A 13168-nucleotide genomic window follows, 5' to 3' on the forward strand; every position below is an offset into this window, starting at 1 on the left:
TCTGGTTGTGTATCAGTGATTTCATGTGTGCTCGAAACTGCTAATGCAAGTCCTGTACAAGTTGAGAGGAGTTAAGGTGTATCAAGCATGTTTTTCAGTATCTTAACAGAGGCAATAACGTAGGCAACTCAAATGTTTTTTTTGACAATTGTTAATATCTCAACATTGTAATACTGTCGGGAAGAAAAAAAGGAGGAAAAAGGAGACGTGATTAAATATTAAACTAAGAAAAAAAATAGAAACTCATTTGACTTGTATCTTCTGATGGATCAGATTCTTGGAAACACCTCTAAGAGATCAAAATCTGTGTTGTTGAGCTTCTCTTCCTCCTCCACAACTATCACAGCATCCAAAAGAATGCAGACCTATAGCATAGGCCAGAAGGAGATGAGCTGAAGCTTGTAAAGAGCGTAGCCATTAGAAGAGGGAACTGGGAGCCAAAATGTACGGGTTTGTTTACACTTCTTTGATTTATATCTGTTAACTGCTTCTCTCCTCAGTTTCCATGACTGAAACTGTTTATTCTAGGTACTACTAACTGCAGATTATTATCCATAAAATACTTTGTTTTCATTTAACTACAACAAAAAAAAATCCTGTTCTTGTCAGCCAGGAGTATGGAGATAACAGGGAGTGATGGAACCATGTGCATCTTGCAGGGCTGTTTTTTGTTGCCCAAAGTAGTCCTCACTGCTCATGACAATAACGACTGCTGCATATATGCTTTTTTTGCCTTGTCTTGAGTATGGTGACCTGTGCCAGGGTTTGCATTCCCTTGCTTGGTAAGCCACAAAGGACTGGTACACATCTGCACAGGGATGCAGACTTTTCTTCTCAGATGATCCATTGCTTTGGTTCTTGTAAATAGCAGGCACTTAACTTTTAAGCTACCGCATCTATTTGAGGTGGTACAGAAGTTGGGTTTCAGATAATTACAGAGGGAGTGGAAGCTAACACATGTGCAGCTGGGAGTTCAGACAAATAAGACAGCTCATCAAAGGGAGAGAGCCCTAACATGTCAGTGTCTACTGATAAAATCAGCAAGTTACTCTGCAATGAACAGGACATGCTCACAGTAGAAAAGAAAGTCTCTGCTAAGAAACTGATTTTCAGAACTGCTGAATACCTCCATCTGCAGAAGAAGATGTATTTTGTTCATCTCTGAGAACCAGGCCCTAGAAATGGCCATGACTTAATCTTTATAGACATTGATTATCATAGTCCCCTTTGGTAGCAGTAATGTGGAGGTGTTCTCAAGTTGATTCTGAACAAGCCAGGAAAGGGAACCAGAATTTACCTTACCATGGCACTATGTCTTGCTCTGGTTATCATAGAATCACAGAACAGTTTGGGTTGGAAGGGACCTTAGAGATCATCCAATTCAAAACCCCCTGCTATAGCAGGGACACCTCTCTCTAGACCAGGTTGCTCAAAGCCCCATCCAGCCTAGCCTTAAGTGCTTCCAGGGAGGGGGCATCCACAACCTCACTGTGCAGTCTGTTGTGGTGTTGGCTTATGCCAAACACTAACCCACTTAACATAGCTATACTGCTTTTGCAGCGCTGTAAATTTTTCCCAAGCATTGCAGAGACTTGATTGGTTTACCTTTTAATACAGCACTGCATAGAATGCCATTAAGGTCATATCATACATATATTGCAAAGAGAGATGAAGACATTGGTGGACATTTGAAAATAACTTATTTAACAAGATAGAAGGGGAGATTCAGTCGTAAACTTGTCCTCATAATCATACAGAGATCACAAGAAGGAAAGGAAGCAATTCCTTTAAATAGAAAACAGCAGCATCTTTAAACTGTTGGACCAAGATGACTTCCAGTTTCATTGGATCAAAGATGGATTTGATCTGTTTACAGCTTAGTGAATAGATTTATTGTGCTGCATGTCTTGCTGTGTCCTGCAGCAGAGTTTTCCACTTTCACCTAATCCAGGCCTTTCAGGTGGGTGGAGTTTCTGCTGAAACTGGAAGCCAGGTTTCACCATGTTTTGCCTTTGATTCCTTAGTCATGTTTCTGTGCTGTTCTCGTTGTTTACCATTAAGCAAACATCTCTGGCCAAGGAGCTCAGAGGGTAAACGTGCACGTTTCAAAAGCTGGGGAAAAGATCTTGGAAAAAAAAGTATGAGTGGGAGATGAAGTAGAACTGAAGAGAGTGGAGAGAGAGGACCTGCTGTAGTGCAGTTTACTGTGTTGAGATTGTACTGTTGTTACAGATGTGAAGCGGGGAAAAGGAAAGCACAAGAGCATTTCATAGTCAACCAAAGCTATAATAAAGCCTTTACTAGCAAGTAGGTGTATTTCCTGCTCTCAAATGTGTACAGCGTAAATACGCAATTCCAGGCAAGGTATTTGAAGTGAGGCATTAACAACAACATGTGAGGGATGATGTTGGGATTGTTTTGTTGGCTGATTGTTTGTTGTTTCTTGCCTATACTCTCTTCCAAGATGTGTGAGAATAGGGGATATTTTCATAAATGATGATTTTAGAGAAACTCCAGACACAGAAATACTCACATGTGTTACAAACCTACTGATGTTCATGCAGTGAAAGGTAGCCATCCCAAAGTGTTCCAACCATACAAAAAGGAGAAAGCTAGAAGGCAGTGTTTCTCTCTGTGCTATGTTAAGTGGCATTCTTTGAATTGAGTGTCCAGGAAATAAAATTTGAAAAACATGAAGAAAATGCAACAAGAAAAAAGTATCTAAATCAATACCTCAGCAAATGCTCATTAGGCTAATGGCTCAGTACCTAGATAAATGTAGATAAATAACCCACGTACTGAAAAAAAGACCACTCTGATGTATGGCGTCATCTTTCACACACTGATCACTTAGACTAGTTTTCTGGCTTTAAAAAAAAAGAAAAGCAGTGACAGTAAAACTCAGAAAAAATTAAACCATACCCCCCCTAATTTCTGTTATACCTATGATGTGATCTGGTAAGAAAAGGGAAGTAATGAAGTTGAAACATACCTTACAAACTTTAAAGTCCAGTATTTTGCTGTAAGCACGATACATTATCACGCATCCTTTCATATGCTGTGATTTTCTGCTTATTCAAAGAGAGGAAAAGATTATGAGCTTTATGATATTTTGTGGCATTGGAAACAATTTCAAGTATTATTACCCTTCTACTGCTGCACAGTGCTGAGTATCGTACTCAGCAACTTCCAAAAATTCACTGAGTCTTACTGGAGGACTTCATGATTAGATATTGAATTGGCAGGCTCTTTTGTGATCATTAAGGTTGGAAAAGGCCACTAAAGTAATCTAGTCCAATCACTAACCCATGATGTCATGCTTGGAGAGCATTATGACGTTTTTAACTGGAGCAGGTCATTTGTACCTGAGCACAAAAGTTGATTGTGGTATTCCTAAATTAATTACTAAATTAATCAACATCATTTGAGGAGTTCTAAAAGGATAATTTTAATAGTAATCGTTGCCAATAGGAAAAGCTAGTACAGAGCAAATATATTTCACATATGTGGTAATAGAATTCATTTAAGAGCTTCTGAGAATTTGGCAAAAGTTTGCACATGAGAAAATTCTCTGTTTGACATCTTTGCTAAATTCTCAATAGAAGACTGGCAGCACAGTCAGTCTGTTCAAAGAATAGGGAAAAAACAGTTTGTAAGAGCTGGTTGAAAAACTGATGTAATTTGTGTATTTGAGACAGACTTGAGTGTTGCTAGAAAGTTGGGAGGGATTCATTCTTCTTCTGTTCTTGGGTGTCTTCCTAGCATATTAACAGCATTCCACATCTTCAGATCTGTTCAAAAAGCTGCCTCATCATGCTCTGGAGATCAGATTGCCAGACAAGAGATAGAAAAGCAGCAGGAACAAAGGAAAGCTAGCTGCACAGGTTCAAAATGATTTTTTGGCATTGCATTGTAAAGGGTTCCTGAGAAATTTGAGAGGAGGATTATAAATGGCATAGGGCTGAATGTATCCTTTATAAACCAAGTTCTTTTTCCTAGTTCTTTATTTATTTATTTGTTCTAAAGGGAACAACTTGTGTGTTTTTGTATGTCTATCCCTACCGCATTAGAAAAGATATACCGTTGTTGGGGTTCTTTTCTTACTGTGACTTTTCCTATTCAGTGGCATGTTGCATTTATTGGTACTCAGAGATGAGTGCTGACTTTATTAATCGGTTTAATAATTCTCTTTTATGAAGCTGCTCAAAAGGAAGATGTGCTGTGAAGGTTCTATTATAATTCATTATCTGTCCTAGACTGATGCAGAAAAGCATTCCCAGGTCGAGCGGAATTCCTTATGGTCCAGCGATGAAGTCAAGAAATCAGATGGAGGATCCGACAGTGGCATAAAAATGGAGCAAGGATCCAAATGGAGGAGGAATCCATCTGATGTGTCTGATGAATCTGATAAAAGCACTTCTGGTAGGAAGAACGCTGTTATTTCGCAGACGGGTTCCTGGCGACGGGGCATGTCGGCTCAGGTTGGCATTACCACACCAAGGACTAAACCTTCAACCACCTCGGGCACATTAAAGACACCTGGAACAGGTGAGAAAGGTGTAAACAAGCCAAAGAAAAAAAAAAGGTGATCAGTAGGGAAACAGGCTGAATTCTTGATAGAAGTAGAACCTGAACTTCAGGTAATCCTGTCTTTTTATTTTTAGGTATTTTTTTCAACCTGTACAGCAACTTGTACGTCCACATTTCTGTTCCCGTTCATTTTAAAATGAATATTTTGTAGTTGTACGCTGAGAAAGTTGTTTTCAAGACAGCCCTGTTCTTAAGCCAAACTATTTTTTGGGCATAGTATTAACATATGAAGCATAAATAATGTAATTTTAGCTTTTGAAGTCACGATTAACTTTCAGAATATACAGTGTATGTGGTTGAGGAGAGATTTTTTTTGTTTTGTTTTGTTTTTCCAGTACTAAACCAGCATGCTAATTTATACTAAAACACCTTTTAGTTCTGGGCTTTCTCGTAAATTTAGAGTTGATTTTAGCACTTGCAGATGTGTGAATGAAAAATGAGTGAAGTTACATAAGCAAGTAATGTAAGTTAATGCCTCTTATTTGATTGTGTCCACACGAAAAAAGTTGAAGTCACTACTTATTTTCTTGAAAAATACATTTTAGGAAAATAATTGATTGCCTGACACAACTTATTTCTGATGATAAAAGGGGATCAGTCTGTAGTAGCTGCAGAGCGCTATATTTTTTTTCTAATCTGTCACTATTACATAAGTTTGTTCTGTTTTCCATGCTATCAAGGGCAAACACCCCATATACTTTCTCTGGCAAGTCTGCATGTATAACTCACTAGAGTGGCTTTTAAGTTCAGTGCAGACTAGATCATAGTTTTAACCACACTCTTGTGGTTAGCACGCTTTTGCTTTTCATGCTGCTTTGAGTTTCATCATTTGCTTGCTGTTTTCAAGTCATTAAATATTAGAATTCTTTTTCTATTTTTGTAGGGAAAACTGATGACGCCAAGGTATCAGAGAAGGGTAGACTATCTCCTAAGGCTGGACATGTTAAACGTTCCCCATCAGATGCAGGACGCAGCAGTGGTGATGAATCCAAAAAGCTTCCCACAAGTAACTCTAGAGCAACTGCTGCTAATGCTAATGCATTCGGATTTAAGAAACAGAGCGGGTCAGCCGTAGGCATGACCATAATTACTGCCAGTGGGGCAACTATCACCAGCAGATCAGCTACTCTGGGAAAAATTCCAAAGTCGTCCGGACTCATGGGTAGAACCGCTGGTCGGAAGACTAGTGTTGATGGCTCACAGAACCAGGATGATGGCTACTTAGCGCTCAGTGCTCGAACTAACCTTCAGTATCGTAGTTTACCCAGGCCCAGTAAATCAAGTAGCAGAAGTGGAGCTGGGAATAGATCTAGCACTAGTAGCATAGACTGCAACATAAGCAGCAAATCAGCTGGGTTGCCTGTCCCTAAAATGAGAGAGCCTGCCAAGGTAATTCTTGGAAGCTCTCTGCCAGGATTAGTCAATCAGACTGATAAAGAGAAAGGGATTTCGTCTGACAACGAAAGCGTGGCCTCATGTAATTCTGTTAAAGTGAACCCTGCATCACAGACTGCTTCTAGTGGAGCTCAAAGTACTCACCAGCAAGGAGCCAAGTACCCTGACGTGGCCTCTCCCACTTTGCGCAGGTAGGCAATAAATTCATTGATTGTGAAATGATGTTAGTTAGAGCTGAATGATCAAGGACTCTTTGAGCCAGGTCTGGCTGTATTTTGAGAAGCATTCAGTGTCCTACACAAAGGTCTTTGTACTTAATTTCACATAAGCAGTTTGACTAGTGTTGTAAATACACAGAATACTGTGAGACAAGAGTGTCGCCTTTGTTTCGGCGACTCTGGCTGAAGTCCCTTTGTGAAAGTGTTCCGACAGCCCCGACAGCCCGGGTCAGTTTCAAGGTTTCAGTGTCAGTGCTCAGTCAGTTTCAGTTTCAATGCTCAGGGAAACCTGACTGCCTTAAGCACCATGCACATCAGATTTGTTACATGCTGAAAGAGAAGGCCTAATGCTGTCAGGACTTCTAATGCATTTAAAGCGAGGAGTGATTTCAATCCCTGTTTCTCTGCACAATCTATCAGGTGTGTGATGCCTTTCGGATCAAGGGGTACCCCTTCTGGGCCTCTGTTATCGTTCCCCACTATCAGGAAGGTCTCTCGTGCTTTCCTTCCTCTAGGCTAGATCTAAACTTCCCACAATCTGTTAGTGCATCTCTCTTAACTCCTAAATGCAGATTCACCTCTCTCCTTTCGCTATCCTGTTCAGTCACAGCTGGAAGCTGCGGGCTCCGCACTGCTCCCACTGTGCCCATCTCCTTTTGATCAAGCACTGACTGTTGTAGAGGCTTCTGATTGGCTGTATACGCACTCAGTCTTGTCGAGTCAATGGGTCTGAACACTCCGGCAGAGAGTGGGTCCGGAGACTTTCGTTATTTCTTTCTCCATTGGGTGCAACCTGAGCAGAGGGTGCCGGCTGGACGCCACCTGCTCCTTCAGGCGTAGTCAGGGTGGACAGTGCTGGCCAGACACTATCATCCCAGCGCCTGTAAGTTACATCGCTTCCCTTTCTCTCTGCTGTTTTTTCTTTTACCGCCTCCCTAACTTTTGACCAATCCATACCTGAGCCTTGCCTGCAGTCCCCACCCCCCTGGGCGTAACTGCATCCCACCTCTCGAGAGGAGACAGCAAGTGTCCCATCCCAGCTCACTTCTCTCTAACGCCCCCACAGGTGGTGTTAGATTATGCAAAGACAGCGGTTGTCTTAGATACAGCGGGGGCGGGGGGGGGCGCGGTTCAACGACCTTGCATTCCTGCACTTGAGCCGTTTTGCAAGATTTCTGTGGACGCTATCAGCTCTCCTGGGCGAAGGCGTCTGAACTGGCCCTCAGGGGACCCTGTCATCCCTTCCCCATACCCTAACAACCATGTCAGATTAGTTACCTCTCCCTGTTTCCTACCATTTGCTGGGTGTCGTGGGTTATGTGTCGCTGCAGCGACTACAGCCCTGAGCTGTGCTGACCACTCTTCCTTCCATAACATACACTGCGCTGGCTCGAGTATCACCTGCATGAGGCCCTCTACGTCATATGGAAGCAAAGGCCCCGGAGCCATAATTGCCTCCAGTGCAGAGAGTGTAGCAGGCGACCGTAAACCCTTCTTCCCTATTGTCTCAGCAAGGCGAGTTACCGCCTTTGGATCTAAAGGAATCCAAACAGGTCCCCTGTCCCCTGATCTCTACAGGGAATGCCTTATAATCATCCAAAAGCTCTGCCATTCTCATCTCCTCCCTTACCCGGCCCCAATCGATAAATAAAGTCCCTCTCCCCAGATTAGCTGGGAATGTGGCCGTTTGGGAAGGCGGAACGGGTGGCGGGGGCAGAGCGGCAACCAACAATCGCTCGGCCCCTTCCCCTCCCCGTGTAGCTCCCCCTGATGAAAGCCACACAAAGAGGGGTACAGAAGAGGATACGGGGGTGGAGCCGTTGGGGATGATGGCGACTCTTCCTTCTTCTTTTCCGATGTTGACGTTTCTGGTGCAGTCGGTGCTTCCGGTGCCGTCTTGTCTTGGGGCAGATCCTTGAAGGGGTCGGAGTCTCCTGCCTGCGGTGACACCCCCCCCGCCCGGATCCAAACCCAACAGATCTCTGGCAAGGTTTTGAGCAGTCTTTTCTTCCCTCGCTGCCTTCAAAGCCCCCCGAATCAAACCCCAAAATTTAAGCACCGACGCCCCTTGGGACGACATAGCTCTCTGAGCGAGTGCTAATGTCAAAGAGTCCCACTTGCCGGAGTCATAAATTCCATAAGGAAAAGAGAGAAGTCCCTCCTTTTCAAGAAAAGAGAGGACTGCGGCCACCTCGTTCTTACAAGGGGCGGTTTTCCCGCAGTATGTTTTACAAGCTTGATATAGTACCTTAATGACGGATTCCATCGTCGCCCAGGGAAATCAGACCCTCCGCGACCTTCCATCAGCTGCCGTGGTGGGATAACTTCGCAGCGCTGCTCTTAGCCCCAGGGGATCAGCCCCTCCGGCTCTTCCGCCGCCTTACCACGGCAAGCTCCTGTGGCCGTCCCGCAGCCAGCTGTCACACTTTCACAAGTGAGACTTCCTCACACGGGGCACCATTTGTCGCCTTTGTTTCCGCGACTCTGGCTGAAGTCCCTTTGTGAAAGTGTTCCGACAGCCCCGGTCAGTTTCGCGCGCTTTTCACGACACCAATATGGTGAGCGGCAAAATGGCGTTGTTGCAAGGAGCACACCCTTAAAGCTTTCCACATGCCTTCGGGCTACTATAGTTACCTCTGACCAATGGACATGTGGCATGTCTTGTTTCCTCCTTATTTGGTCTAACCTGTTCTTCTCTCTTATCTTCAAGACATTTGTTGCTATGGTTTCCCGAGGGCCAAGGGGCCCCTGTGGACCCTGGCGACTGCCACAGCCCATTCAGTTGACTACACAAGAGCAGTAATTTAACATTTGGAAAAGAAGAGCAGCCTGTCTGGCAGAAGTACGGGCAATTGTGATATGAGTCTCTGTCTTAAGGATTGTGCCCGAAGGCATTATCTGTACTGATGTCACAGGAAGAAATATTTTCTTGTGTGAAGGTTACTGAAGAATTCTTGCATTAGTGTGTATGTAGCAGACCTGGATGTGCTCCTGCGGTGGTTCAAATCACAAATTGACAATGGAAGAGTTGTTTCAAATGTTCATTGTGATGGTACAGTCTGACCTACCATGTTTAAACTCACGTGCCTAACCCCAGTGTTTTGTAAGACTCATAACAGCAGGTTATTCAAGTACAAAGAAGCCTAAGAGAAATGCCTGTCTAAGCTGGGTTGAAATTTCTTATCTCAGGAGTATTTTTGAACAGCTATCTTACTTGTCTTGTGATTCTCCACCACTGTCCCACACAATATTTAACATGAATATTGAGTTGGGCAGGCAGGAATTAATTTCTTGATGTAGTGTGCATCACAGTCTTGATATTAGTGAAAGGTTCCATTTATTTTATATTATTTTTCAATTTAGTTTGACATTGAGTAGCTTGTCTGTTTCAAGTGGCAGTGTTTTGCATTTCATTTTGTCTTGACACCATAATGCCCATACAGTTACGCTACATCATCCTGCTTGCAGTGATGTGATAAAGCTGCATTCCATCTGAAGCACCAGTGCAAGCATAATGGCTGTGATGGCAGCTTAGGCTAAAGCTCTATAGAGTTGTAAGCTGTTTCTTTTTAGGCGAGTGGTTTTATTTGAAGAGCCTTTGCGAGGCTAATTCAAGATACTTCATTCATTTTATTCCCGGTTATCATTAGATAAGCCGTGTCTTTTGGAACGTTTAATCTTCATCAGACTCCTTAAAATGAAAAACTCAAATGGACCTTCCATTTCTAAGGCATGCCAAGTGGCAAGTGCAGATTTTCAGTGTTGCATGCCTCCAGGCACATAAATCTGGAAATTTGATTGATTTTTTGATTGCTGATTTTTTTTTTTATTAATAGAAAGCCATGTTGCTAGCCATGTAATTGAAGCGCTGCATCAGAAATACGTACAACTTCAGAGAGAAGACGCTGAGCCTGAATTTCACCATTCCATCTTTTGATCTAGAATTTCATTCTTGAATTTTTACCAGGCTGTCTAAATAGAGACATATGGTCAGAGTTGGATTTGACCTCTTGAATTTGTTACTGATTTCTAGAATGGCAGCTGAGAAGACTTTGAGCTTTATTTTCACATTCAGTTAAGATGGGTTGCATGCAGTTTTTCCTGTATATTTTCTTAGCCTTGAAATTTTTAAAATATTCCACAGAATCTGCAGAATGGTTGAGCTTACAGTAAATTAGAAGCCATATCTTTGCCTGAAAGTCTGCAAATGCATATAACTGTTGTAAACAGTGAAATTCTGTAATTTTGCTGTGGGACCTTCCCTGTGTCTATTCTCTGAATATTCTCTTTAGCTGAAGTATTACATATCCAGCATTTCTACTAAATGAAGCTGTTTTCTATCATGATATATTTTACTGGTTGAGTGTTTGTGCACTGCACATATAATACCTTGCTTTTCTGTTAATGGGAGACATGCACGACCGAAGAGCCAGCTTGAATTTATCAGTTGTTTGTCAGTAATAGAAGGAAGGAGAAAACAGATGGCTGTTCTTGCAGTGTATTTCCTTCCAGAATTAATCCCTGGGTTGATGTGACTATCTTGCTGGGATGGATGTTTTCTGTCCCAAAAGGAATGCTCTTCAGACCACAACCTCTTGTTCTGAGGCTGTGGTTCAGCACTGCACTACCTTTGGCAGCAAAGTGTTCCTGTTCGTGCCACAGCGCTTTGTCCTTTCAGTTGCAGCAGAGGTGCTGTGAAACAGCTTGGGAAAGATTGCTTAGTTTAAAAACGGGTTGTAAAATTGGTGTGTGGGTGATGGAGTTTTTTTGAAGCTCCAGGATCTTATCCCTAAGTCTCCGATTGCCTGTGTAACTAAAGAGGTGGTGTGCAATGGCACACAAGCAGGAATACCCTGAGCTGCTGTTGTTACTGAAGGGCATGTAGTATTGCAGTATGATTTGACATTTTTCTTCATAGCCACTCCAATAGCATTAATTCTAAATGAAACCTAGACTCTTAAACATCTCTCAATCCCTGTAAAAATGGTGTTTATTGTTTGGAGGCTTGTGCTTGTCTAAGTCAGCCTGTCCTAAACATTAAGGTATGACATGGGGTCTAGGTAAGCCAACTTTGCCAGATCTGTGCAGGTTTGTGAATGCCTGCATTCTCTAAGTCAGGTGCTGAGTGCTCCTGGCACTGATATTGGAGCAATGCTGGACAAAGATAATTAGAAATGTGCATCTCAGCCTGGTCCAGTAGTGCTTTGCTGCAAGTATGCAGCAGCAATGATCCAGTGAAGGCATTCCACACATTGCACAGTTGTGCTGAAGCCTAAGATAGCACATGCATATAGTAGGTACAGTGGTTCTTGGCATCACTGGGTTTACTACAAGCGCTGTAGAGGGCCTAGCTAAGTTACGCAGCTTGAGTTTCTGGGAAGGGTTGGATAGGCTGAACAGTGTGCATGTGGTGTGTAGATGACCTGAGCATACTCAAAAGCAGAGAAAGTTCTGCTCAGAGCACACACATCCATACAAATTTAGGAGCTCTTAGCTAGAAATGCTGTAGTCCTCTTCTCTGAGGACGTCCAGTAGACACCCGCTTTGTAAGATTTCATCCCCAGTACGACACGCTGTTGATAGGGAAATAGAAAGTCCATATAGATATGGGTGAGCAGAGCTAATGTTCTAAAGCAGTTAAAAGAGCTAAAAGGCAGAAGTAGAATAGTGTTCTAGAAAGGATGTTTTCTTGGCAAGAGGTGCAGTTGTAGCATGGGCATCAGTGAAACTGGAAAAGCTGCAGTCATCCTCCTCCAACCATGCTTTTATACCCTATCCCTTGCACTGGTGGACACTCAGCTGATCTTCTCCCGAACCAGTTCCAGGTGCCAAACAAGGAACAGTCTCATTCTGCACTCCAGAAGGATAGTTTCTAGCCAGTTTAGCTACTGAAATGAACCTACATTTGATGTCAGTAAATATCTTCACTGTTACGTCCCTGCACACGATGCTGGGTCTGTGCAAAGCAGTCAGTGATTTGCAAAGAACTTCACTGGACAATAAGCTTTCAACCTGTGCTATTTGGTGTTTTGGAGTAATCAGTGAGGTGTTTCTCTGGTATCTTTCCCTTAAGGAGAAGACAATAGTACAGCTATATTTCAGTCGTTTAAGGCAACATTTTAGCTTTGAGAAAGTATTATTCTATGATTCAGTGCAGAAACACCAAGGATGGATTTGAAACTGTAGTAATTGTCTCTGGACTCGAGCATAGGTGGGCTGAGCATAAGGGGATTCAGAAATTTGTAGTTTTGAATATGTAATCTATTATCATTTATTTAATGTTGATTTTCTGAACCTAAGATATAAGATAGTTTAAGATATAAAATATCTTTGCATTTAATATTCCATGTTATGTATTTTTCATACTATCTTTTTTTTTGCAGACTTTTTGGTGGAAAGCCTAGTAAGCAAGTTCCCATCACAACAGCAGAAAATATGAAAAATTCAGTAGTTATCTCCAATCCTCATGCTACTATGAACCAGCAGGGTAATCTTGATTCACCATCTGGCAGTGGTATACTAAGCAGTGGGGGCAGCAGTCCTCTCTATAGTAAAAACACAGATTTGAACCAGTCTCCACTAGCTTCTAGTCCCAGTTCTGCACATTCAGCTCCTTCCAACAGTTTAACTTGGGGCACCAACGCAAGTAGCTCTTCAGCTGTTAGCAAGGATGGCATTGGCTATCAGTCTGTCAGCAGTCTTCATACCAGCTGTGAATCCATTGATATCTCTCTGAGCAGTGGAGGTGGGCTGAGCCATAACTCCTCCGGGAGTTTGATTCCAGCCTCTAAAGATGATTCTCTGACTCCCTTTGTCCGAACCAACAGCGTTAAGACCACACTGTCTGAAAGGTTAGTAGTTATTTTCTCTCATTTCCATATACTCGTACGGATTTCAGTGTGAGTGAGGTTCTGTCAGCAGCAGGCAGGAGTTTAGCTGCAGTTCAAGTTCTGCTTCTTGCAACA

At 42.7% G+C, this 13168-nt stretch overlaps 1 protein-coding gene across 11 annotated transcripts in view; it reads left to right on the forward strand.

Annotated features, from left to right (window-relative positions):
• The window catches only part of NAV2 (neuron navigator 2), a 319464-nt gene that overhangs the window by 268386 nt on the left and 37910 nt on the right, over positions 1–13168 (forward strand). For 10 of the 11 annotated variants that reach the window (XM_042882665.1, XM_042882667.1, XM_042882658.1 and 7 more), the window contains 3 exons: positions 4257–4548; positions 5474–6176; positions 12587–13054. In XM_042882665.1, the coding sequence (XP_042738599.1) occupies positions 4257–4548; positions 5474–6176; positions 12587–13054 (1463 nt within the window). The remainder of the gene's footprint in view (positions 1–4256; positions 4549–5473; positions 6177–12586; positions 13055–13168) is intronic. The other variant, XM_042882668.1, reaches the window with a different exon arrangement.

Source organism: Lagopus leucura, unplaced genomic scaffold (genome assembly GCF_019238085.1).
Source record: "Lagopus leucura isolate 7727_CA_CO unplaced genomic scaffold, USGS_WTPT01 Super-Scaffold_100035, whole genome shotgun sequence".
Classification (NCBI taxonomy): domain Eukaryota; kingdom Metazoa; phylum Chordata; class Aves; order Galliformes; family Phasianidae; genus Lagopus; species Lagopus leucura.